This window comes from Musca autumnalis, unplaced genomic scaffold, assembly GCF_047663935.1.
Source record: "Musca autumnalis isolate F117 unplaced genomic scaffold, ASM4766393v1 scaffold_5, whole genome shotgun sequence".
Taxonomy (NCBI): domain Eukaryota; kingdom Metazoa; phylum Arthropoda; class Insecta; order Diptera; family Muscidae; genus Musca; species Musca autumnalis.
Genome location: NW_027412088.1, coordinates 15286236 through 15312606, shown reverse-complemented (window position 1 = coordinate 15312606; position 26371 = coordinate 15286236). Strand labels below are relative to the sequence as shown.

The 26371-nt window shown below is 34.8% G+C and overlaps 5 protein-coding genes across 7 annotated transcripts in view; 2 read left to right on the top strand and 3 right to left on the bottom strand.

The window, feature by feature from the left end:
* Taz (tafazzin, phospholipid-lysophospholipid transacylase) overlaps positions 1–14450 on the bottom strand; it is a 32774-nt gene extending 18324 nt beyond the window's left edge. The window contains exons 1-3 of one of the 3 annotated variants that reach the window (XM_073956441.1): positions 14277–14450; positions 13808–14075; positions 11466–11907 (exon numbers count right to left, since the gene is read on the bottom strand). In XM_073956441.1, the coding sequence (XP_073812542.1) occupies positions 11466–11907; positions 13808–13897 (532 nt within the window). In that variant the 5' untranslated portion in view covers positions 13898–14075; positions 14277–14450. Of the gene's footprint in view, positions 1–11465; positions 11908–13060; positions 13411–13807; positions 14076–14276 lie in introns of those variants that run through there. The other 2 variants (XM_073956442.1, XM_073956443.1) reach the window with 2 other exon arrangements.
* Positions 14451–20556: 6106 nt separating this feature from the next.
* On the top strand, positions 20557–22429 carry LOC141387178 (uncharacterized). The gene is made up of 4 exons (XM_073956437.1): positions 20557–20835; positions 21183–21950; positions 22002–22131; positions 22191–22429. Exons 1-4 carry the CDS (start codon positions 20827–20829, stop codon positions 22274–22276), a joined length of 993 nt encoding a protein of 330 aa, XP_073812538.1. The 5' UTR covers positions 20557–20826; the 3' UTR covers positions 22277–22429.
* Positions 22430–22775: 346 nt separating this feature from the next.
* Vps28 (vacuolar protein sorting 28) lies at positions 22776–23514 on the bottom strand. Its single transcript, XM_073956438.1, has one exon. It carries the CDS (start codon positions 23512–23514, stop codon positions 22885–22887), a length of 630 nt encoding a protein of 209 aa, XP_073812539.1. The 3' UTR covers positions 22776–22884.
* A 305-nt stretch (positions 23515–23819) lies between these two features.
* Positions 23820–24162, top strand: ox (ubiquinol-cytochrome C reductase complex subunit oxen). Its single transcript, XM_073956440.1, has 2 exons — positions 23820–23952; positions 24031–24162. Exons 1-2 carry the CDS (start codon positions 23821–23823, stop codon positions 24064–24066), a joined length of 168 nt encoding a protein of 55 aa, XP_073812541.1. The 5' UTR covers position 23820; the 3' UTR covers positions 24067–24162.
* mRpL18 (mitochondrial ribosomal protein L18) lies at positions 24130–24724 on the bottom strand. The gene has a single exon (XM_073956439.1). The coding sequence runs from the start codon at positions 24722–24724 to the stop codon at positions 24176–24178; it is 549 nt and encodes a 182-aa protein (XP_073812540.1). The 3' UTR covers positions 24130–24175.
* Positions 24725–26371: the final 1647 nt, after the last annotated feature.

Below are 26371 nucleotides of genomic sequence, written 5' to 3'. Positions count from 1 at the left end.
TATATTTGGATGCGCAGAGTATAGACTACATCAGTCACTCGCTTCAAGAGTTATCGTGCGCACAATTTTTCCGAGCATTTTTGAACTTTTGTGAGAGAGGTACCTGAAGGAGCGGATCGACATGGTTTATCTTCGAACTTAAACTATGTTTGCAAAAAATATTACGAAGGCATTTTGGACCGAATCGGCAGATCCGTTCGAGAGTTTTCTTGTGCTCCAACCACTACAAACGGTGTCATAGGGGTTATTGTACCTTTCAGGCTATTTTCTCAGGAAGTATGGACTTGCCCCTGATGAAACTTATACCATCGTATGGGGGGAAGTGAATACGAGTTGCTACAACAAAAATCAAAGCGATTCGAGAGCAGGTCCTAAACTGAACTTTTCCGAAATGTTGTGTGGGAGGTACCCGAAGGAGTGGACATATTGAGTCCATATTGGAACATATTGCAAAGTATGGACCAAATCGGTTAATTCCATCGGTTCGTGAGTTATCTTGCGCTCCAGCCAGTCAGACAGACAGACGGACGGACATGGCTAAATCAACTCCAAATTGTATAAAAAAACACATTTCGTCCAAACATACTTGGGGTCTAAAACGATTATTTCGATGAGGCACATTTTGCCCTTACGAAAGTGTCTCGTTAGCATAAATGCTGAGGGTATAAAGAGGAAATTAACAAACATGAACCTGTATTATAATTGCGTAAAGCAAAATGTAGCAAACAAAATTATTTATTGATAATAAAACAGTGGAGCAAAGTGCAACATTTTCGAAAATTACTTGGTTTTGCTAATGGTAGTTATTTAAGTGACAGGACAGAGTTTAAATTAACTTTTTTAAATTGTTTAGTGCTTTCTTTACAAAATGCTTTATTAATAAAAAAATAAATGCATTTTATATTTTTTATTAATAAAGCATTTTGTAAAGAAAGCATTAAGCAGATATCTACTGCACTTAACGTTCACTAATTACACTAACAATTAAGAATAAACACAACAAAGTGTTTTAAATGATAACCATTCTTTTGACATTAGAAATGGTGTTGAACCGACCCATAACAGTTGAAATATTCAAAATATCAAAACTTTGTTAGCTAATCTCAATTAGACTTATATTTATTAATTGTGTTCTACAGTGTAACTACATATCGTTGAGTGTGCAAATATTACAAAATAAACAAAAAAAAAAAAACAAGAGTGAAAAATATTGTTTGTTGTGAGAAAAGCAAAATACTGCCCCCAACCTATGTTATGAACAAACTTATCTAAAATGCAACCAATGATGATTTGACTAAAAGATATGACGACTTTAGTTTATTCGCAAGATAAATTATCTGACGTGTCAATGACTCAAAATGTAAAAGAAACGTGTGATTCTGTTTTATACATAGGGACCACCGCCAGAACAGAACATATCGCTCATTTACTCAAAGAGTGGCATAACTCAAAAAACGGGTTTTTTGAGTTAGCAATTTCTATATTTTCTACGACTTCTATTTTATCTTGTGTAAAATTTCCATGTTGATATCTCCAAAACTCAATGAGTTACAACTTGTTTTCTAGGAGTTTGGCATAAATCAACAAAAAAGTTTTTTGAGGTTATGAAGCACTATAACATTTCGAATCATGCTTGATCTTACACAGAAATTTAGCACGGATATCTGGCAAGATCTTTACAAAAGATGATCCTAATAGTTATTTTATTTTTTGTGTAATAACCTTTTTAAGTTGGGAAGTCAAATTTCATTCCGCAACTTAAAACGCGTTTTTCTCGAAACTTGATTATTTGAAATGTGTCACTCTTTGAGTAAATGAGCGATATATACATGCAGCAGCAGTCAGTCAGCATTCAAGGTCTGTATGTATGAGAGCAGCAAGGTCACACATATCGCAATAAGGAAAAACAAGAAAATGCATATAAAATCGAAATTATTTAAATTCTAATTTAGTGTTAGTGTATAAATAATTAATGAATTAAACATGGAATTCTAAAATACGGGGAGAAACTTTTGATGTTAAACTGTGTTACAAAATATATTTAAATGAATATTACATCAAAGTCTTTTACGTGGCTTTTAAAACTTGACATCCATATATGATGATGGTTGCATTTTATAAACTAAAATAAACAAATTTTGAAGCTTTTAAACATAAAGTTTGTTGTTGAATAAAGAAAAAACAAAAGAACTCCTTATCCAATGGTAAAATTCGCCAATGTTTTTTTAAGAAACATAAATGTTACTTAAAAAAATTAATGGAATGAAATTTCCCTTTTTATTTCGTGATTACTTTTTAATATAATCAGAACTTTCCGAGAGAGACATACAGTTTTTAATATTGTTGGTTTCGAATCAACAAAACCGAAAATTGTTTGTATTTTTTGCAAAAATTAAATGGTCAAATTGTTTAAGACAATATTTAATGTATAAACAACAAGTAAAAAAGTATCAGTCGGCTTTGCCGACAGAGATATACACTCAGACTGTGTGGATTGAAATACTTTTTTCCAAAAAAAAAAAACTTATGTATTTGGGGGATTTTCAAAATTTTGGGCGTATGAACCGACAAAAGTATGGATAGGATTAAAGCTCAAAAATTTGCGGGAATATCGATAGAGCTTTTTTATCACACTAGACTACGAAAAACATAAACAGGGCCAGTAGGAAAACCTTCGGTAAAAATGTCCAAAGGATTCTCGAACAGACCCGCAAAAAAATTGAACATTTGTGTAGTTGGTACCACAAGGATTGGACAGATATGGCCCAAATTTGAACATAATCTAAGCTTCGCTAATATTTAGAAATCCAAAGTTTGGACCAAATCAGTTGCTACGTCTATGAGAAATCGTGCGTACCATTTTAGCGAATATTTTCGAACTTTTGTGGGGGAGGTACCGGAAGGAGTGGACCTATAAGAACCACCTTCGTATTTCATCTAATATTCGAAGAAATATTACAATATCCAAAGTGTGGACGAACTCAGTATTCGGTTGGAGCTCTCCAGCCAGTACATATTTCGGGCTGTTTTCTCAAGAAGTATGGACTTGCCCTGAAAAACTCTTATCGTCGTAATTGAGGCAGCGAATGCAAGTTGCTTCAACAAAAATCAAAGTGATTCGAGAGCAGGTCTTAAAATGAATTTATCCAAAATTTTGTGTGGGAGGTACCTGAAGGAGTGGACAAATATAGTCCATATTCGAACCTGATCTATATCTGGTAGATATATTAGGGTGTCTAAAGTATGGATCAAATTGGTCACTCCCATCAAGAGTTATCATGAGCACAATTTTTCTGAACATTTTTGAACTTTTGTGGGGGAGGTACCTGAAGGAGTGGACCGATATGGCTTATCTCCGAACTTAAACTAAGTTTGCACAAAATATTACGAAGGCCACCTTTTGGACCGAATCGGCAGATCCGTTCGAGAGTTATCTTGCGCTCCAACCGCTACACACGGTGTCATAGGAGTTTTTTGCAACTTTGGGGCTATTTTCTCAGGAAGTGTGGACTTGCCCCTGATGAAACTTATACCGTCGTATGGAGGTCAGTGAATACAACTTTCTAAAACAAAAATCAAAGCGATTCGAGAGCAGGTCCTAAACTGAACTTATCCCAAGTTTTGTGTGGGAGGTACCCGAAGGAGTGGACCGATTGAGTCCATATTGGAAATTCATCTAAGTCCGGTAGACATTTCACGATTTGCAAAGTATGGACTAAATCGGTTACTCTATTCAAGAGTTATCGTACATACAAATTTTCCGAACATTTTCGAACTTTTGTGAGGGAGGTACCGGAAGGAGTGGACCGATATAACCCATATTCGAACTTAAACTAAGTTTACGAAAGCCAAATTTTGGATCGAATCGATTGATCCGTTCGAGAGTTATCGTGCGCTCCAGCCAGCCAGACAGACGGACGGACATTGCTCAATCGACTCCAAATTGTCTAAAACACATTTCGTCCAAACATACTTGCGGTCCAAAACCGTTATTTCGATGAGGCACATTTTGCCCGTATGAAAGTGTATATACCCTCGTTAGCATAAATGCTAATGGTATAAAAAATAATTCTCGTTTTAAAACCATTGTAATTTTTCATAAATTACACTGTGCAGCAGCATTTTTGGGGGGTGGAAAATTTCTTTTGGAAATGAAAGCCCTTGATGAGTATACTAAGAACCCAAAAGGAAATTTTCGCCATAGGTCAAGTTTTTGAGATATCGCGCGATGAAATTTTTGATTTTTTCCCTATAATACTTGGGAAAATAGCTCCATATCTCTGTTTGGCGTTGTTGTAGCTTCGTTTTGAGGTGACATGTTTTCAGTGAAATCGATTGGCGAATCTTTTTGTAGAACATTACATTCTTCTAACTCAATGCCTTTCATGTCCTTTTCGTCCTTTATTTCTTGAACCGTAGTGAAAGTACCACAAGATGAGATTTTTCAGCATCCAAATATTCTTCAAAAATGTTGCTCAGAAGATTTTAGGTACGGTTCACTTTGACAACTAATCGATTTTGTCCCGTTTTCATTGTCCTTTTTGACATTTAATCGCTTTTGGTTCAGAAATAAACTATGTTTTGTTTTTCTGTATATTCGTCATTGGGTATTTATTGGTATGTACACATAACTATTGGTTATTGCTTATGCAGACATCTGGGGTGCTTCTGAAATATTTACCACTAATAGCTATTGTAATGATGAACACGTTAATAACAAATTTTCTTGGAGGATAGATCCGGTTATCTCAATTTTGGAACCGGATATTCCGACATTAAAACCGATTTTTGAACCGGTTTTAAGTAACCGATTAAACTTATGTGTATACCGTTAAAAAGCTTATAGGGTTGTCAATCAAATTAAATTAATTCGCTTCTGAAAACTGTGTTATTTGCAATTCTAGAACAAAAAAACCGTTTTCTTAAACCGTTTTTAAGGAAAAATATCAATACGCGCAAATATGAAGATCAAAGGCTGGGGGGCGAACAATTCTTTTTGGCGATGAAAGTCGATGAAGGTAATATTACGAACCCGGAAGGGCAGTTATGCCGTAGGTCAAACTTCTGAGTTATGGCGCGATCAAATTTCGTTAGGGTTTTTGTCATGTAGGTATGTATAGTTTGTCAAGAAAGAATTCATTTCGCTATAACTCAGGAGTTTGACCTACGGCATAACTGCCCTTCCGGGTTCGTAATATTACCTTCATCGACTTTCATCGCCAAAAAGAATTATTCGCCCCCCAGCCTTTGATCTTCATATTTGCGCGTATTGATATTTTTCCTTAAAAACGGTTTAAGAAAACGGTTTTTTGTTCTAGAATTGCAAATAACACAGTTTTCAGAAGCGAATTAATTTAATTTGATTGACAACCCTATAAGCTTTTTAACGGTATACACATAAGTTTAATCGGTTACTTAAAACCGGTTCAAAAATCGGTTTTAATGTCGGAATATCCGGTTCCAAAATTGAGATAACCGGATCTATCCTCCAAGAAAATTTGTTATTAACGTGTTCATCATTACAATAGCTATTAGTGGTAAATATGTCAGAAGCACCCCAGATGTCTGCATAAGCAATAACCAATAGTTATGTGTACATACCAATAAATACCCAATGACGAATATACAGAAAAACAAAACATAGTTTATTTCTGAACCAAAACCGATTAAATGTCAAAAAGGACAATGAAAACGGGACAAAATCGATTAGTTGTCAAAGGGAACCGTACCTAAAATCTTCTGAGCAACATTTTTGTAGAATATTTGGATACTGAAAAATCTCATCTTGTGGTACTTTCACTACGGTTCAAGAAATAAAGGACGAAAAGGACATGAAAGGCATTGAGTTAGAAGAATGTAATGTTCTACAAAAAGATTCGCCAATCGATTTCACTGAAGACATGTCACCACAAAACGAAGCTACAACAATGCAAAACAGAGATATGGAGCTATTTTCCCAAGTATTATAGGGAAAAAATCAAAAACTTCATCGCGCGATATCTCAGAAACTTGACCTATGGCGAAAATTTCCTTTTGGGTTCCTAGTATACTCATCAAGGGCTTTCATATTCAAAAGAAATTTTCCACCCCCCAGACTTTGAGTTCCATTTTGTGTCACAGTGTTATGGGAAAGGGTTGTTCCGATATTGTCTATATTCGAACTTTATTTAAGATAGTGATAAAAGGTTGGACAAATGTCAGCCACTCCTTTCGATGGTTATCGTGGTCAGCAGACATTTATGTTGTTCACCCCACGAAAAATATTATACCACTGTTAACAGGACAACAAGAAGGACTTTTGGTAAAAATTTCAAAACCATCCTCCCCTTAAACTGTGAATATATTTTAACTTTTGTTTGTAGGTTTTGTCCAATGTAGACCTCCATGGAACTTGAGGTACATTTGAAAGAGATTTTACGATATTTCGGCCAAATCGGACACTCAATTCGTATGTTGTCGTACTCATCAGTCCTTTTAATTGGCGTTGGCAATTTTTTAGGGAAATTATTTTAGGAAGTATTGGCTTGGCCCTTAGAAAATGATACCGTCGATAAAGAGGCCACAAGGGCAACCTGTTCCAAAAAAATTGAAACAATACGAGATATGGTCCGGGTCTGGCCAGACGCTTTCATATACAGTCAAAAAGGTCTGGCCAGACCCAGGTGTCCAACGGAGGGTTAAACTGCCAATATTCCGAAAAATTTTAAATGTTGTGTGGTAGGTATTCATAGGAGTGGTCCTATATAATCCAAATTCTAACCTGTAGCTTTTCTGCCGTCTCCGATAAAAAAATCGCAAATTTAAAAACGCAAACTTATGAATGAAAAAATGAGTAAAATAGTGTCAGTCGGCTTCACTACTGCTGAACTTTTGTGGGGGGAGGTACCTTTAGGGAGGACCGATGTGGGTCATTTTAGAAGTTAAACTAAATATTGACAAAATATTAAGAGATCCAAAGTTTGCACCAAATTGGTTGCCCCATTCAGGAAATATCGTCCTAGCATTATAGTTACATTTTTTAAATATTGGGGAGAAGTACCGGAAGTTGTGGACCGGTATTGCCCTATGAAACTAAGTTTGGATATAATATGACGAAGACCAAATGTGGGATCAAATCGGTTGAACAGTTCGAGCGTTATCGTGCTCTCCGACCGCCACCTATGGTGACATAGGAGTTTTTCTTTACACCTTTCGGGCTGTTTCCCAAGATATATGGACTGGAGCAGGTCTTAAAGTGAACTTATCCGAAATTTTGTGTGAGATGTACCAGAAGGAGTAGACAAATATAGTCCATATTCGTACCTGGTCTATATCTGGTAGATATATTAGGATGTGCAAAGTACGGATTACATCGGTCACTCCCTTCAAGTGTTATCGTGGGCACAAATTTTCCGAACATTTTTGAAGTTTTGTGGGGGAGGTACCTGAAGGAGTGGACCGATATGGTTTATCTTCTAATTTAAACTATGTTTGGACAAAATATTACGAAGGCCAAATTTTGGACCGAATCGGCAAAGCTTTCGAGAGTTATCTCGAGCTCCAACCACTACACACGGTGTCATAGGGGCTTTTTGCATCTTTCAGGCTGTTTTCTCAGGAAGTATGAACTTGCCCCAGATAAAACTTGTACCGTCGTATGAGGGGCAGTGAATACAAGTTGTTACAACAAAAATCAAAGCGATTCGAGAGCGGGTCCTAAACTGAACTTTTCCGAAATTTTGCGTGGGAGGTACCCGAAGGAGTGGACCGATTGAGTCCTTATTGGAACCTCATCTAAGTCTGGTAGAAATTTCACGATGTGTAAAGTATGGACCACATCGGTTACTCCCTTCAAGAGTTATCGTGGGCACAAATTTTTTGAACATTTTCGAACTTTTGTGGGGGAGGTACCGGAAGGAGTGGACCGATATAACCCATCATCGAACTTAAACTATGTTTGGACAAAATATTACGGAAGCCAATTTTGGACCCAATCGGCTCATCCGTTCGAGAGTTATTGTGCGCACCAGCCAGACAGACAGACGGACGGACATAGCTAAATCAACTCCAAATTATCTGAAACACATTTCTTCCAAACATAGTTGGGGTGTAAAACCATTATTTCGATGAGACACATTTTGCCCGTTTGAAAGGTATATACACTTTCATACGGGCAAAATGTGTCTCATCGAAATAATGGTTTTAGACCCCAACTATGTTTGGGGTCTCGTTAGCATAAATGCTGAGGGTATAAAGAAAAGCTGATATAAAAGTTGAGTTATTTTGGTCGGTAACTTACCGACAAATTTCGTTAACTAAAAATAAAAATTTCCAGTTATCATCGATAATTTTCGTTAACTAACTTATTAGTTAACGTTTATTTATTTAGTCCGTCCATTTTGGGACATTGTTCGACTGCTCCTGTGTTGTACACCAAGCTATTGTTGCGTTAGGTGCAGTGGGTTTTTGAGTTTGCCTCCACATTGATTTATTTGGGGAAGAAAATAAAAGGCAGGTTCCACAACATTAAGCTAAAAATAGAAGACGAAAAAAGAATCTCTGGGATGAGAAAAGACTCCATTGTCCAATGGGTAGATTCATAGAAAAAATATTTTTGGGGTCCCGCAGTTCGAAACTTCGATTTTGAGGTAGGCTTTTTAATCACAAGCTTGTAATCGACCGAGACTAACATTGTAAAATAAAGTTAAGTAGCGGTAAGTGGTAGAGTTGTGCCAATTTAGTTCAATTGAACGATCTAGTTCACTATGCAGTTCCAATCGATCACATCATTTGTATGAAAAAAAAACTACGTATGAGTGATGTCATACTTTCGTTTGTATAAAAATCACTCATACGTTTAGAAGCTAGGACAGTGAACAAGGAACTAGATTGCCCAACTCTGGTAAATGGAATCGACAGTCACCTTGGCCCAGTTTGCTCGCCACATTGAATTAGCTTTATTTGAACTTTAATATGAACATAAGTTTCGTCCTGAAAAAATATTGTCTTATTTTGAAGTACAGGTAGCATAGAGTATGCCTTAAAAAATTTCAAGTCGATCGGGCAAAATTGGCTGAGATATCAGCTTTCAAAGGGAAGAACCCGTTGTGATTTGTCTGTAGAAGCGCGTTTTTCTCGAAATGACATTTTTGAAGTCGGTGCCAACAATAGCTCGAAAACAAAGGGACCGATCTCCATATATTTACGTAAGCTCATTTAGTGCATAAGAATATTGTTTTTAAGCGAAACATTTTTTATTTTTTTCCCAATTTTTGGGCAGAAAACGGACAACGGCTCACATTTTTTTAATCTGTTTCGCTTAAAGACAAGATTATTAGGTTCTTTAATCGCTCACAAAGAATATACGAAGATCAGCCCGTACTCAAAACTTTAAGATCAATGATGACCATACTCATAATATGGCACAAAATTCCCTAAGCCTTCACACATAAAATAGTGTGAGTATGGACATCTCTGTTTTAGACTATTGGCATGACATCATCTCATAATAGACTTTTTGACATGAACCTCATGTTTGGTGTACGAAATATCGATATTTTCTTTAAAATTTATAATCTTATCAGCATCCAAAGAAGGAACTCCATTGTTTCAATTGTTATTATTTGTGTCATTTTTATCTCATTTTGAAGAAATTAGATATGCATTTTGGTAAATTGATGAGAAAATGTAAAAAGTGTATTCCAGAAACTCGGAAGTGTTGTGATTAAATTCACCTATTGTTTAATGGACAAATTCAGGAGAGAAGAATATACCATGAATTACTTAATGCACTACTGTGGGAAAGGTGTATAAAGGAGTGGTCCTACATATTGGGACATTTCGGGCCCACATCTGGGAAAAAAATTATACTGTTGTAGTCAAGATCACAAATTTCAACAAGATCCGAAAAGTAGCCTTAAAATGGATTTGAACCCAATTTTTTGGAGGAGTAGCTGAAGTGAAAAAAAAAAACGAGATTTATTTAAAGTATTTTTTGGGAAGGATTACTTTGTTGGCGTAGCTAGTCTGTTGTCAGAAGTTTGTCTCAGAAGGCCGCCGACCACCTGGGAAATTTGTGATTTCAGAAAATTCCTGGACCGGGTTGTTATAGCCTGTAGTGGATTTCTAGCACTAGTTAACGATAGGATTACCAACGTTTGTTGTTTTCTTGGTTGAATTTTTTAAGTGTGAGTAATTTTTTAAATTACCTAATTTCTTTCTGTAAATTAGCGACGAAAATAAAGTGGTCGCTAAGCTCTACCGATAGCAATGGTGTTGTCAACTTTTATTGTAACTTTTCATTCATAATTTTGCGTTTTAATTTTACCGATTTTTTCAATAACTTCAAAAATAGTTTTACAGCCTGCTTATGTATGTCGAAACGAAAATGTTTGCGAATGAAAAACGTCCTTTGTACGTTTTTCAAATTAGTTTTTTCTTTTGAAGCAAAAACTGTGGTAAAAATATTTCGAAAACTGAAGTTTGGGCGTATTTCATTCCCACACATTTTCATTTCGACATACAGAAACCGATTTTCATTTTTTCTATAATTCCTAAATGTCTGTCGATAAATTCGAGCGATTCTTTATTTTTTATTTGCACATTTTTAAGCACGAAGAAAATAAGTGTGTCTGCGTACTCGATAATTTGTAATAATTATTTCAAATTATTACTGAATGTTGTTTTTTTACACAAATGTTCAGTAAAAGAGAATGAATTGAGAAACTTGTTTTGAAATTGTTATTACTGAGAACTTATAATTTTTACTGAAGGAATTTTGTTCAGTAACATTTTGTTGCTTTAGGCAGTTGTCAAAAGTTTAAAATATTCAAATATCATAATCGTAAATATAAATCAAATTGAACATTTTTACTGAATGTTGTCTTTATACTTTTTGAATTTTTTCCTTTAAAAAAGTATAAAATGCTTTACTGTCTAAAAAGAAGTTACTGAGTAATATTTACTGAGAAAGTACAAGGACAAACCTAATATTAATGGCCTGTTTCACTAAGACGATTCGAATAAAAATTCGTTCGAATTACTACCAAACTGCTGTTGATGTTGATTGAAAACAAAATGATTTAAATATTTTTCAAAAACCGAAAGTTTGGTAGTGGTTCGAGCGAATTTGTATTGGAATCATCTTAGTGAAACAGACCAAAAGAAATCTTATTAGTTTTTCGCTTAAGGATCTTGATATGACTAAAATTCTCTAAATATTTTCCATGCACAAAAAATCCTATGGATTAATTCTGATTGCCCTGAAAATATTTTACACACCTTACGTTTCTGATAGAAGTTTCTGAAGGGATGTGCTCTAAGAAGCAACAGTTTAAACACGACACGAAATGACAACAATTACATAAGCTCTATATGGAAATAAATGTTAGATGAACCTTCAGTTCCCTCCGAAGCTTGTACATGCAGCTGATGCTATTGTTATGTTTAATGAACGATTGTTGTTGTTGTTATTAAATAAAGCTTACCTAAAACAAATTTGCTAAATAATCCTACAGCAATTATTGCCAGTTGACTACAAATATACCATAGTTTTGAAGGATTCCTTAAACCCTCAAAAACCCAATCAATTTTATATGGTATGCGGACTTGAGGTGCTGGCGTTGTATTATTAGCTGTTGTTGGTGTTGCTGCTGCTGCTGACGACGACGGTGTTGGTGGCATTTGATGTGACGAATTTTGTGAATTTTGCTGCATTTGTAGCTGATAAGAATCCTTTGAGTATGGAGAAAATACTGTTGCTGCTGCTGCTGATGATGATGAAGATTTTAGGGATGATTCTATGGTAGTTGTTGAATTCATTGGGAACTTTGATTGATTATTACCCACTTGCTGCTGCTGATTTTCCTGTTGTTGTTTTTGTCGTTGTTCAGCAATATATTTTTGGGAGTGATTATGTTGGACGTGGTACTGCGGGCGGAGGTTTTGTTATTACATGAATTTCCATTAAATTGTGATATATATTTTCTTGTTAATAAATTTTTGCAATAAGTTTGTTTTTCTTCTTTGGGCTTTTGTCAAGTTTGATTGGAAAACAAATGTGGTGTGGTGTTTTCTTTCGTATTTCTTAATAACACTAGTTTTCGTATGTCCCTCTCAATGGGAACTGACAAATGACATAAAATACATTTGCTGAGAGTTGTACACTAATAAAACACTACTCTTTCTTTGGTGGTTACTTTAAATTCGTGTGCATTGTCATCTGATAAAAAAACAAAGGATAGAGAGGACCTTTTTGTGAGAGCAATGTGGGAATCTCACTACAAATTGCCTTGAGAGAAAACTAGGAAGTCATGGAATGCGCATATTGTCATACAACGTCACTCATTTCACGAAAAACGAAAACAAACAGAGATGGACGAATTATATGAGAGAGCATTAGAGTGTGCTGCTTGTACTCTGCTTTTATTATATCAGGAAGGAAGTGAAAATTTCAATTGGCTTTTGGGTTCAATGTTATATTACTCATACGCTTAGTAGTGCTATTCACATTTTAACGATTCCTTTCCGTTTCCTTTATACAAAATTTTACAAAAGTTTTGCCGCGAAAGATACTCTTAATTTTAATTTTGTTTAAATCGTATCACAGTTATTGCTTTGCTGCTGGTTTTGTCAATTTAATAATACTACAATGAAACTTTTTTTCTGTTAGTGTGTTGTTTTTACATAACCGCGTTTGAAGCTATAACCGTACGGTGGGACATTGTGGCAATAACTGAAAGCTTGCAACACAATTTCAACTGATGGACCCACGTCTTCTCAGTGAATTTACACAGCGTATATATTCAAATATATGTATATACTCAACAATTTCTTTTACTCTCTTTCTCTCTTTTCATTATAAAGTAAAATTGGTAAAGAAGCTTATTTTGCAAAAACACGTTCACTAGGTCTATGTGTATATCTACAATTAAATGCTAACATTAATTTATATTATTATTTTCATTTCTCCTTCAATTAAAATGTAAACAGAAAGAAGCACTAGACGTAATACAAAAACTAACGAGAGGCACTTTAATACCTATGAACATATAATGAAAACATTTGTTTAAAAAAAACATACCTAGGTAATAGATGAGTAAAACGTTCAAAAATAGAAAAATCAAAGTCCTAAACATCCGTCCTCGGAGGAAACACACATTATTTTAGATGCAAAATCGTAGATTAATCAAGTTAAACCTGTTGTGTACGAAACTGCACTCTGGATAAACAAATTTAATTAATAAGTCGTTATCTTCATTTCAATAGAAAAAGCAAAACGTAGATGTGGTTTCAAAACAATCTTTGACTTAACAGGCAATGACGTACAATACAATAATTTTGCCGTAATAATTAACTTTTTATAATAAAATTCAATTTGAAACCAGTTTTAAAAAGTTCTAAGCCTAACAAAAGAAGCTATATCGTATTAACACAAATAATATACAATTAAACCTGTATTAAATATTGCTTTCAATCTTTACTATTTAAAAAATTATATGGTTCATTAAATAACAACCAAGTTTGGAATTACAAAATACAATACCTAATACAAATGACTCTGGAAAAGTAGGAAAGTAAATCGGTTGCAAATGATTGTAGGGCATAAATAGATAAGAGAAAAGTTATGAGGAAGACCTTCAGTTCTCAAATTTAAGCAGAGGATACATTAAAAACTTAGCGATGAGAACCATGGCCAACCATGGCCTCCACAACAACATACGGATCGTTGCAAATAAATAGAAATAAATCACATGTTACTCCACATATAAAGCCAAATACACAAAAAGTCATAAACAAATAATAAATTAAAATGTATGTAATAACTTACCGGTATACATCGCAGATAGACCAATGTTGGTCTGGTGGGCACATGTTGTCCATAGATTTTTGTGACATTTCTACAACAGATACTCAACATGTTGTGGCCTCCTTCAAGGAAATTGATGATATGTTGTTGCAAAATTAAGAGCTCCTAAACAAATAACCAAGGCCTCTGCCCGAATCCTTGACCACCAAAATACGCCAACAAATACACTCTATTTATACCTCTTTAAGACTGTCTTCTTAACAAATACGGTGCATAACATGCAGTTCGCCTAAAATTGTAAAATATTCAATAAATCTTTTTGAAGAACACTTATATAAAAATGAAAAAAAAAGAGTGAAGAATTCCAAGGCAAATTTCTTCTAGGATAAAATGAAACAGCTGATGGTGGTGGTCTTGTTTTGTTATTGATTAAAATGTTACATATATGATATTTCTACTTTTAAAACACTAAAGAATATATTCAACATACCAAAAACCTACACAATGTCTTTAATTGTTGTAATGTATTCAATTTTATTAAAAATTTATTGATTTATTGATGCAAAACAGAGCACAAGAACTGTTGTAAGTGTTGACAGTTATTTTTCTTGTTCTTCTTGACTTTCTTATTCATCATGAAATGATAACAAAAATGAATAAAATCTGTTGGTCAACCAGCGTTGCCAGTATTTTTTAGACTCTTTTCCCCAACTTGTCCAAAACTTTTCCCCAAAATTCCCCAGATTTTATTGAATTTCCTCAAAAAAATCCCCAAAAATTTTTTAACAAATAATTGCAAAAAAATCAAAATTAGTTTTATTTTACTATTAAAATTCATTCTATACATTTATATATAAATTAAATTAACGATATTGAAAGCTTCACTTTCATGTGATTCAGAATCATTAGTCTCATTGGATTTATATAAATTTGTGTAATGAAAGAGTTGTAACATTTCTTTACTTAGCTGGCCTTTTACAGAACATTTGTTCCATAAGCCGAACTAAGAAAAAATCTCCAATCCTCTCTGTTTGCTGCTGTATTTTCCCAATCTGGGATATGTAGCTTTGTGATATCTCGTTTCACTTGTTCGCTCCAACGAAGCTTTGGCCTTCCAGATCTGCGAGAACCTCCATGCGGCCCGTATTTATACGCCTTTTTAGCGGGTTCATCATCACTCATTCTTATAACATGGCCTAGCCATCACAATCGTTGTATCTCGATTCGTTCAACTATATTGATGTCATTGTATAGTTGATACAGCTCGATGTTCATACGACGCCGATATTCGCCGTCAACACAGATTGGCCCGTAGATCTTTCGAAGAATTTTTCTCTCAAACACACAAAGCACTGCCTTATCTGCTTGAGCAAGTACCCATGCTTCGGAACCATACATTAGCACGGGTAGTATCAGTGTTTTGTACAGTGTTATTTTAGTTTGACGAGAGGTGGCTTTATTCCAAAACTGCTTACTCAGCCCAAAGTAGCATCTGTTAGCCAACACTATTCTTCTTCGTATTTCACAACTGATGTTATTTGTTGTGTTTATGGCGGTGCCGAGGTAGACGAAGTCCTTTACTACCTCAAAATTATAGGTACCAACATTCACAGATGGTGCGGTGTTTATGGACATATTACGCGTCGATACCATCAACTTGGTTTTTACGCCGTTTACTGCCAGACCAACTTTAGCAGATTCTCTTTCGACTTTTGCAAAGGTGTCAGTTACTTCCTTTACCGATCGACCCATGATGTCAATGTCGTCGGCATAAGCCAGTAACATGTGGCTGTTCGTGTATATCGTTCCATTTCTTTTGACCTTCGCGTCTCGTATGACCTTTTCCAGCAGGATGTTGAATAGATCACACGACAGGCCGTCTCCTTGTCTGAAACCTCTTTTGGTAGTAAACTCTTCGGAGAGGTTCTTTCCAATTTTAACTGAGGATCTCGTCTCAGTTAATGTCATTCTACAAAGTCGAATGAGCTTTGCAGGAATACCAAAATCAGACATGGCTTGGAACACCTTTGAACGTATAGGGCTGTCGAATGCTGCTTTATAATCGACGAAAAGATGGAAGGTGTCGATCTGCATTTCTTGGGTCTTTTCCAGGATTTGTCTCAAGGTAAATATCTGGTCAATGGTGGATTTGCCAGGTCTAAAGCCGCACTGATAGGGTCCAATAATTTCATTGACCATAGGCTTTAGTCTCTCACACAATATGCCAGATACAATCTTATATGCAATAGGGAGCAGACTTATGCCCCTATAATTGGAGCACACAGTCTTATCTCCCTTCTTGTGGACTGGACATAGGATGGTCACGTTCCAATCGTCGGGTACGCGTTCTTCCTGCCAGATGGTGCTAACTAGCTGATGCATACACCTTATCATTTCTTTAGGTTGGTCAAAATTTCTACAACAAATGGAGTTGTTAGAAAATTTATTATTCTAGTAACTCGTACTGCATTTTATTTCTGAATATGGTTCAAAATAGAAGACTCTTACAAATTACTTGTTGGAACGGGAAGCATATTTAATACCATCTCCAATTTACGAATGATAATTTTCTAAATTGCGATTCGTAAACAATCGTGGAGTTTTTGTGTTGACAACTGGTTTTAAAAAGGTTCGTATATTGGGGTAAAATTGCTTGTAAGTTTAAAAATTGCATATTTGTAGGCATCGGTTTCAGCATTTGTATTAACAGCGTTTAAAATATTCGGCACTGGTCTTTTTAACTTTAATATTTGTTTACTCAAAAAAGTACAAGTCAAAATTAAAGCATAGGTCCATGGCCAAGTCGTTTTCGATCGATTCCACTATTTTTTCAATATCTTCTTAATTTTTTTTTAAAATGGTTTCAATATTCGAGTGCACAGGGAAAAATGCATATTAGCAATGTGCATCGGTTTGAAAACTTAGACTAAGGCCCGTTCTTACATATTTTCTTTGAAATCCCTTTTTGTTATATATTACATTAAGAAAAATAAGGAATAAAGTTCGCATTACCAGGGATTTTTTATTACATCTTCGATTCCATTTCAAGCAAACAGTCTGTATACATCAAAGTTACTCAAATCGGATTTGTTAATATGAATTTGCTCTCAATTTTTTCTTGTTTTTGGGCGCACTTTAAATTTTAAAAGGAACACATTATTAGAGCAACCTTGCAGAAATAAAAAAGGGTTATTTGTCCGATATCGGCCAACATTTAACTACAGAAAGGATGTAATAACGGGCCTAAACATATTTATCTCTTTTATAATTGGAACCATGAATGTTAAATAAAGTTTAATTCCATCATTGCCCATCAATCCAGATTCTGCATAAATCCATTTCTGCAGTTAAGTCCCCTTCCGCAGTAGAAATGATGGAAAATGTTATTTCAATTCAATCCACTGTTCTCATACGCTGTCAATCGACGAACCGCATGATAAAAAGAAATTCCCCAAAAATCCCCAAATATTTTTTCAGATTTCCTCAACATTTTCCCAATTCCCCAAGTCGAAATTTTTTTCCCCATTTCAAATAAAAATTCCCCATTTTGGGGAAAAATCCCCAATACTGACAACGCTGTGGTCAACCATGGTGAAATAAGAAGGTGTTACATCAGAGCTGAGCAAAATAGAGAGAGAGGAAAATTTAAGGGAGAATTAATATTTAATTTTTCTTGATGTTTTATTACTTATTTCAACATTTTTTTAAACATTAATGTTGTCTAAAATCGTCCACAATGCAAATTATTAAAAATTATAAATAAAAAATTGCATAAATTTTTAATTGTTTATGGTTCACAAAAAAACTAAGAGTATGTTCTCACAATTTGGCTGTGTGCTAGCACACAGGCGTGTTTACCCCTGTGTTACATGAAATCCATGATGGAATAATGTGTAAAGCCAAGATCTATTTAACAGGTCACGTAAGTAGCACAAATACAACTCTGTTTTGGCCAAAAATTCTTCAATATGTCAAAATTTTTGTTTACGTTTTCATACAATTTATTCACAATAACAAAAAATTTGACAGATTGAAACCAATCATTTCATCATGTGTAAAGCCAAAAACAACTGATCTTCATACCAGTTGTCAAAATGCGTTATTGTGAATAACATCACATACCAAATGTAAACAAGCAATTCACAGTAATACTATGTTTACATTTACGTAATCCACTCGATTTCAACAGTCAATTCCATTGCTCAAACGTCAAATGAAATCCAATCGATTTCAGATAAGTTTTATTTGACGTATTCATAAAGGAACTGACAGATGAAATCGAGTGAATTTCGTAAATGGAAACATAGTATAATACATTATTGTGAGCAAATTTGACATGATTTGATGTAACACCTTCTTATTCCACCATGATCAAATCATACCAAACGTCAAATTTGGTCACAATAATGTATTATTGTGAATTGCTTGTTTACATTTTGTATGTGTTTTTATTCACACTAATGAATTTTGACAACTAGTGTGATAACCAGCTGTTTTCGCCGGTGTACCTTTATTATGTGCCATGCTTCACACACATGGTACAAGGTGGAATCAAGGCATATTTATATAATAGTTTGTTTACATTTACAAAATCCACTCGACTTCAACTGCCAATTCCTTTGCGTATACGTCAAATGAAAACTCATCTGAAATCGATTGGATTTCATTTGACGTTTGAGCAATGGAATTGACAGTTAAAATCGAGTGGATTTCGTAAATGTAAACATAGTATAATGCCAAGTTTACACTTATAGTGCGGTTACACTACAGTTTTTTGCCGGGTTAACCAACTTTATGAGGATTTATTGCTTAATCTGGTCAAATCTGACCAGATTTGCCATACAAAAATTAAATCCTCTCACGACTGGGTTTATTTTAAATCCGGCACAAATCCACCAAAAATACAGTGTTGTATTCGGTATTTGTGCAAAAAAATCCAACTCTACTCAAAAAGTACCAAAAGTTGCAACTGTTTATGCAACAGAGTTTGTCGTGTTTTACACGTTTACGATTGGTCGCATGAGATTTTATGGAGTTAACAAATCTAAAGTTATTTGAAAATCATAAAATTATTTATTTTTTTTTACATTAGACACTTTTTTAACAAAAAGTACGCTTGATACCTTGATACAAAAATGTATCCCTGTGTGTAAAATATACCAATATGAGCAAAGAGGGGACGATATCTCATGCGAGAAATTGTAAAAGTGTTAAACACGACATTATTAGTTATTTTGTATGTATACGTAAACAAACATCAGCTGACAGTTTATATCCTCGAAAAGCTAAGTGTAACCAGCAAAGATTAACCCAGTGGGTTAACCTTCAATAGTGTAACCGGGGTATTATATGCTGTTTATATTATAGCTTTTTGCAGGGTTAACCTTCATTATCAGGATTTGTTTGCCTAATCTCATCAAATTTATGAAGATTTACCATACAAATTTAAATCTTCTCTTACGCTCCAAAATCCACTGGATTTCACGAAATCCTGAAATACACCCCGGTGTTTATACTTATTTTTTGTTGATTTCAAACATATCACAATTATCAAAGTAGATGCATATGCGCAGCTGATCGAACATGAATTTTCAAAACAAGCTGTTGTAAATTGAATTAGTCATCAAAAAATACGACAATATAGAACTTTACTGCTTTATTTCGAAAATTATCGTAATCATGGCACAATCACCAGGTAGATGCATCAGCCGACAACTACAACAAAAACCAGTTCAGTACTGCGAAATGTCGAAAATGTTTTCCAAAAATAAAGCGATTTACACAATTTTTTCAACAAAATTTTGTTAGGCTGGTATTAATAATCGCATTATTACAAAATTCCACCAAAAATTCACAATTTTTCTTTTAAATTTTTGTTTTTTTATTTTCGTGTTTTCAATTACAACAACGTTTTTGACAGCTCGCAGTACATCAGCTGGGCTGATGCGGGTACCTGTATGATTGTGCCATGGTTATAATACTAACAAATAAAAAACGATTTTATCGTTGAGACATCATAATAATAAATTTTGGTTGTGTTCAGAACGTGCAAAATATTATTACTTGCCGTAGTTTTCCCGTTTAGTGCTACTAATGCTTTCCCGTACTCCGAAATCTAGCAAGACTTGCACTTCTCTTTATAACATGAATAACAAATACCCTCTTCACTTGTTTTCTGCTACACAAATTTGGCATAGTAGAAACTAGCAGCATGTTTATTGGCATCTGAATATGATAGCTGATACGTTGATTTTGACATTTGCTATTTCCGTCATTTTTCCGTTCCCGTATTTTTTAAGAAATTTGTATCGGAAAGCAATTTTTGACAAGTCGCTCTTTTTTCTAACATTACCGTTAAAAAAAAGTACGGGAACACAATGGAATATATCATTGTAACAAAGTAACTTAATATTTTTTCACATTGTTTACACATTTTTATAATAAAAATTTTTGTTGCAGCAATTCACCATCTACCTTGTTTATTGTGATACGTGAAAAGTGTTGCAACTTTTTGTACTATTTTAGGCAAAAACAGATTGTATATCATGAATACTGTGATTTCGATGTTGATTTCGCTGAAATCGTGAAATGAGATGATTTCATTTTTGTATGCGAAATCATGATAAATTTTGCTTGATTCCGCGCGAAATCACGAAACGCCTTCGAAATCACGAAACGACGCCGAATGTAAACCAAGCATAAATCACAGAGTAGAGCATTTAATCAATTTCTTCTTATTTTCTGAACTTGATTCGGACGTAGTTCCATTCGTTCTTTCGTGGGAATAGTTTATTTGAACTTTAGTTCGGCCAGCGATACTCTCGCTGATACAAAAAAGTATAAACAAATCACACGTATTGTCTCTTTATTTATCCGCCTTGGTTTAACAATGGCAATGTTCGCTTACCACTATTAACGAACAAAGTATTGAGCATCTCTGCAATAAACATAATAAGTTTTTTTTATTGTGATTTGAGTTTCTTTGTAAACAACAAACAACTCTAAAATAATTATACAAAATAATAAATACCTAAATATATATGTTTTTGGTAATAAATATTTTAAACTATGCAAAGGATTAAATCAAGTTTTAGGCCTGAGTTAGCCTTTTGGCCCTGTTTACAACGAAATACATTTTATGTTGCCGATGTCATACTACCCGAGATATGGGGCTTGAACATATCGTGAGTACCCAACCCCGATGATAGTCTTAAAATCCCGGAAACTTTCTAGTATCTAGTCTTAACAAGCTTTAAAATGGTTGGCTTTCAAGGCCCATATCTCGGGAAGTATGGATCCGGTATATAGTTGTAAAGTTCCACAAACAGGCCTTTAACTTAACTTGTTCTCTATGCTAATAATATAATCCATAATGTCAAATATTTGATTCTTTTAGTTTTGGAATCGGCAGACGGCATCTGCCCGGGAAGCTGCATTGCGTACTAGAGAACGTTTAGACAAACGTTTTACGGAAAAGCTTGATAAACTACATAATGGAGCGTGGAATACAGGTGTTGTTTCAAAAGAAGATTTGCAAGAAGCCTATCGTAAATCTCGAGAAATTGAACAAAATTCCAACCGCGTTAATATGTGGTATACTTTTGGAATAATGGCTTCTGTAATGTTGCTGACCCCCTTGTTTTACAATCTATTGACCTTCTTGATTGGTGTCAAATGTTTTCTACCCAATAATCATTTAGTTTGGGAAGCCACTAGACCCATTAGTGATTGTGGCTTTTGTAGAGGTGTTGAGGGTCCATTGATCTTAAAGAACATGACTAGAGAAGAATTTGCACCCTATGCCTATTCTTCGCTTCCCATTGTCATTAAAAATGCCGTTAGTCATTGGCCAGCAACAAAACTATTAAACTTGCAATTACTTAAGGAGATCTATGAACGTCATCCTGAAGCTTTGGATGAAAATTGTCATTTCTTAAGTTTACATTCTGATTTGAAATCAATAAAAGATGTTTTCAATATGCCGCTGGAGAGAGCAAATTTAAGCACTGGTTCCACATGGTATGTTGGTTGGAGTAATTGCTATGGTCCAGTATTGGAGGAACTACGTAAACTCTATGGGAGACCACATTTTCTACCAGCCGATGCTGAAATGTCCAACACGGATTATATATTCTTGGGCTATGAACAGGGAGCATATATGCATGTAAGTTGAAAAGAAATTAGGTGGGAAAATATAAATAAAACCTCTTTTCAGTTGGATTACATACATCGTTTAATGTGGCAGGCCCAATTGAAAGGAAATAAAAGCTGGATCTTGGCACCCACTCCTGAGTGTGATCATGCTTGTCAATCATTTACTTTTAATGTGGAAGCTGGAGATGCGGGTTAGTAGTTTTTCATATTTGACTTGAATATTCTAATGCTGAAATGGTACGCTTTACAGTTCTGGTTGACACGCGAGTTTGGTACCATGGCACTTCCATAGCCAAAGGAGAATTTACTTTAACTATTCAATCGGAATATGGTTAAAATTGTCACTGTGAACGGCTCTGATTTTGTTGTTGAATATTAGACTGACATACTTAAAGTATCCAACTGCACTGCACATTTATATCTTATCCCAGTTATATAATTATTTCAAATGCAAATTTATTGTAAAATACATGTGAGATGTTTTTTGAATGCACTGTATTTTGAAGATAATACTATACGAATGTTAAAGTTTAGGATTCAGCCCTATCATGAATGTAAACTCCCCGTGAGTTTTGTCTCTCTGTCCTTGCAACTTAAGTAGTTGTTATTCGTGATCGGGGTGATTATTAAAATCAGTCCAAGGAATGTCTAGTGCACGGAACCAGTGTTGTGTAATAGTTCGCATTACCTTCGTGTGATCAACATAGTCCATACTGTTCTGGGCAAGTAAACACACAGAAAATGACGTATATCTGAGCATTTCGTTGCATTCAACATAGTTGTAGGAATAATGTATATGATCAATAGTATAGTGTAATCGAGCTACGCTAGTCTCTTATATTTTATATAATTTGTTTATTTATATGGATACATTACATTTGTTCTTACATGGCTAACAAAATAACAACATACATCTGCTGAGATAATGAACATCTTGTGTGTTTCTATTGATTGTGAAGCAATTTTGAAAAGTCGGCATATGCAGATTCTACATCAAACAAAAACTGACGACTTTGGGCATCTGTCAGCTCATCGGAAGCCTGCATGTCATCCAACATTTTTAGCCAATTATTCATTTTCTCTTTACCCTCGAAATCCTTTGGTATAATCGACAAACAATTATAGTTTTCCACCAAATCTTTCAGTGTTAAATGTAGAGCGTCTTTGGTGTTCATTTTCATGCGTAGAGTATCCATAATGGTTATGGAACAAGCAATTATATCAGCAATACATTTCGATGTGTTTCCTTTGTCATCTTTTATGGTAATGGGTCGATCTTCGCGTATACGTTCCAGTGCCGCAGGACAATCTAGACGGAATTTCTTTGCAAATGCTTCTACTGTCGGAAATTCATCACACTGCACCTGTTTAAAGGCCACTTTGTATTGTACCAAGTACTTGGAGCAAGAAGCTGTATAGTCTGCCGCTGTGATGCAGTCGCGAATATAGGCCTTTTCCAACTGCTGGAGGGTATTGATGATTGCATATAAATCAGCCATATTATCATACTTCTCACGTTCACGGGCATTTCTGAAGAGTTTCACCTCTTCGTACAATTCTGATGAGGTCTCCATAGTTAATGTGTAGCTTTTCTTTGCGGAATTGGAAAAATAAATAAAATTGTTATCAACAAATTAGATGACGAATTCCTTCCTTTATTGTTTATTTTAATAGAGTTGCCATATCAGAAGCGGTGATAATAGTGTTGATTAAACACCGTAGTTTTCAGCTGTCAAAATATAATACCATACGCTGCAACTATTGTTTTGACATTAGTTTCATTTTATCGATTGTCAGATACGCAAAATTTTCTTGCGAGCATTTCTGTCTGTTTTTGTGTACAAATTTTTACTGAAGAAATTTGTTAATCAGCCATCAACATGAAGTTTATCTACAACACTTTGTTCAAAAGGACCTCCACCTTTGCTGTGGTCGTAATTGGCTCAGCCTTCTTCTTTGAACGTGCCCTCGATGTTGCTTCCGAAGGTGTCTTCGAGTCTGTCAATAAAGGCGTAAGTAACTATTCTGGAAATGTCATTATGTAAGAAGAAACCCAACAGCAAAAGTAATATTTTGTATTTTCTTTTTAGAAATTGTGGAAGGACATCAAACACAAATACGAATAAATTAAATTATAGCAGAAATTAAGCTCCTAAGAAAATTTATAAAAATGAAATTCAAAATGTGAATAAATTTTAAAAAAATTTATTGAAACAACAAAACAGTACAGGTTTTTTAGTTCTTAACATCTTCCTCTAAAACTTCCCAGGGTTTATCTTCTCGTGTTGCATCCCATGGTTTGGGATTTTGATATTGTGGTGATTCTTTGAGTGCAATGCCGTTCTCTTCTATCGTTTTAAGGAATTTATCCAATTTTCCGCCTGGTGCTGCTTCAATATTGCACAGCATTTCGGTTATTCCCGATTGTTGGCAACGAGCGGCTAAAACGCGAGCAAGATTTATGAATGCTGTAGTGTCTTTGGTTTTGAATAACTGTTTTTTAATTGCCCACTCCGATGTACTGGCCAAAAGAACTGGTCCATTTTGGAAATGTTTCACTTCTGCCGTCACATAACGCCCCGAAACATTAACCTCCAGTTTGTGCCAAAATGATCGTCCAGGTTTCTCCAGATGATAGCCCATTGGTTTGTAGGCAATACGTAACTTTTCCAAATTTCTCGGATTGCGATTATTCATGTAGATTGCATCCGGCTTTGGCACAGCTAGTTGCTTAATCTTACGCATCACATGCGCCGATGTTGGTGGCCTAAAATGTCCAGACATTTTTGTGTGTATATTTGTGGAACTTTTAAAGGTTTTAATTAAGGAATTCGTCGATTTATTTTGTAGTTTTTCCAATACAAGGCTGCTCGACTCGGCGTGTTTTAAAGGTTCGAACAGCTGTTTATTTACTGGTTATGGTGTTGCCACATTTACAGATTGCAGAAAGGGGTTAATCATTCCATGTGAATTACACTCTCGAATTTAATAAGAAGCATGGTACAATAATACAGGTAGCATTATCAAGCCAGCTGATGGTAACATAATGTGTCAATTGCATTGTATTAATGTCAAATTCTGACAACTTATGTTACCAACAATTGGCGATGCGGCTACCTGTGTATTTGTACCATGATAAGAAGAAAACTCAATTGTTTGTTTTCTCACTTTTTTATTGGAATGAATAACAAATATTTGCGGAGAATGCTACATTTCATCAAATCTTTTACCTTAATATTTATATACACTTTTTTAACGCAGAAACATCAAAAGACTCTGTTTTGCCAATAAGATCTGATATAATAGAGATGCCAGATAATCTGAAACACAGTTAGCGAACTACCTAATTTACGGCGCTACGTAAAATATTGTTACGGAATTAGATTTAACTAATCTCCGTGTAGACGTTGTTTTATTCCCCGATACGATTTGTACCAAATAAAACAGGGTTCGTTTTAGATTACGTTTCTACAATGCTTTATTTACTTTATTACACTTATTCGGAGCTGACTGTTATAGCTAAGTACACAGCTAGTCTCTAGTTAGCACGCAGCTACTCTTTTACCGATCTGTTCAGTTCAACGCTTAAAACACAACTCACTCAATGTTGCCATTCGTAACTCTATTTATACCCAAAATCTCCTTGGTCTAGAAATATGGCAACAACTCGAATCTGTGCAGCGAACACACAGACGCACATTCGCACTAAGCGAACATCCATACTCACATACATACTAGCACAGTAATGACGTAACTACAACAACAAACAACTACACGAAATACAAGAAGTAGGAACTAAACGATAATTACATTATTGTTGCAAAACAAAACAAACAAAAGAACATTAACAAAAGGTAATGTAACGACTAGAATGATGAAGAGAGTTCTACATGGTAGTTGTTGTTGCTTAAATAAAGTAACTGCGTAATAAAAACTTTACGTTACAATTCAAATTTTTAAATTAACGGAAATTAAACTAAACTAAAATTATCAATAGAGGAAGCCAATTAGTGATCAAATGCGAGCTAAATTCATTTCAATTCGAAATAGTACCGGTATATTTAAGAGGAGCAACTTGGGATGAAGATTTTGAAAGCCTGAAATGTGGAGTTGAATATAATCAATGTAGTAAAATAATTATTGGCGACCATAATGCACGTATTGGAGAGCAACAAGAGCTTCCCATAGAAATGGCAAAAAACTGCTTTAACATGCGTACATCGAAAGATAAAATAATTAACTCTAACGGCAAAAAATATAAAGAATTCTGCGGTAACAATGGTCTTGTAATTTTGAACGGACGAGTCAAAGGCGATGAGGAAGGACAGTTTACATTTGCCAATAAAAACGGTAGTTCCGTAATTGACTTATGTTCCGTGTCTCCTGAAATCCTTGATGTTTTGAAAACATTCCAAGTAGATGATCAAATAT

Coding starts and splice junctions, on each gene's coding strand:
- LOC141387178 (XM_073956437.1), top strand. Junction 21,951..22,001: donor AACAGGGAGCATATATGCAT/GTAAGTTGAAAA, acceptor ACCTCTTTTCAG/TTGGATTACATACATCGTTT. Junction 22,132..22,190: donor TGTGGAAGCTGGAGATGCGG/GTTAGTAGTTTT, acceptor TACGCTTTACAG/TTCTGGTTGACACGCGAGTT.
- Vps28 (XM_073956438.1), bottom strand. CDS start 23,514: ATGGAGACCTCATCAGAATTGTACGAAGAGGTGAAACTCTTCAGAAAT.
- mRpL18 (XM_073956439.1), bottom strand. CDS start 24,724: ATGTCTGGACATTTTAGGCCACCAACATCGGCGCATGTGATGCGTAAG.
- ox (XM_073956440.1), top strand. CDS start 23,821: ATGAAGTTTATCTACAACACTTTGTTCAAAAGGACCTCCACCTTTGCT. Junction 23,953..24,030: donor TCGAGTCTGTCAATAAAGGC/GTAAGTAACTAT, acceptor TTTTCTTTTTAG/AAATTGTGGAAGGACATCAA.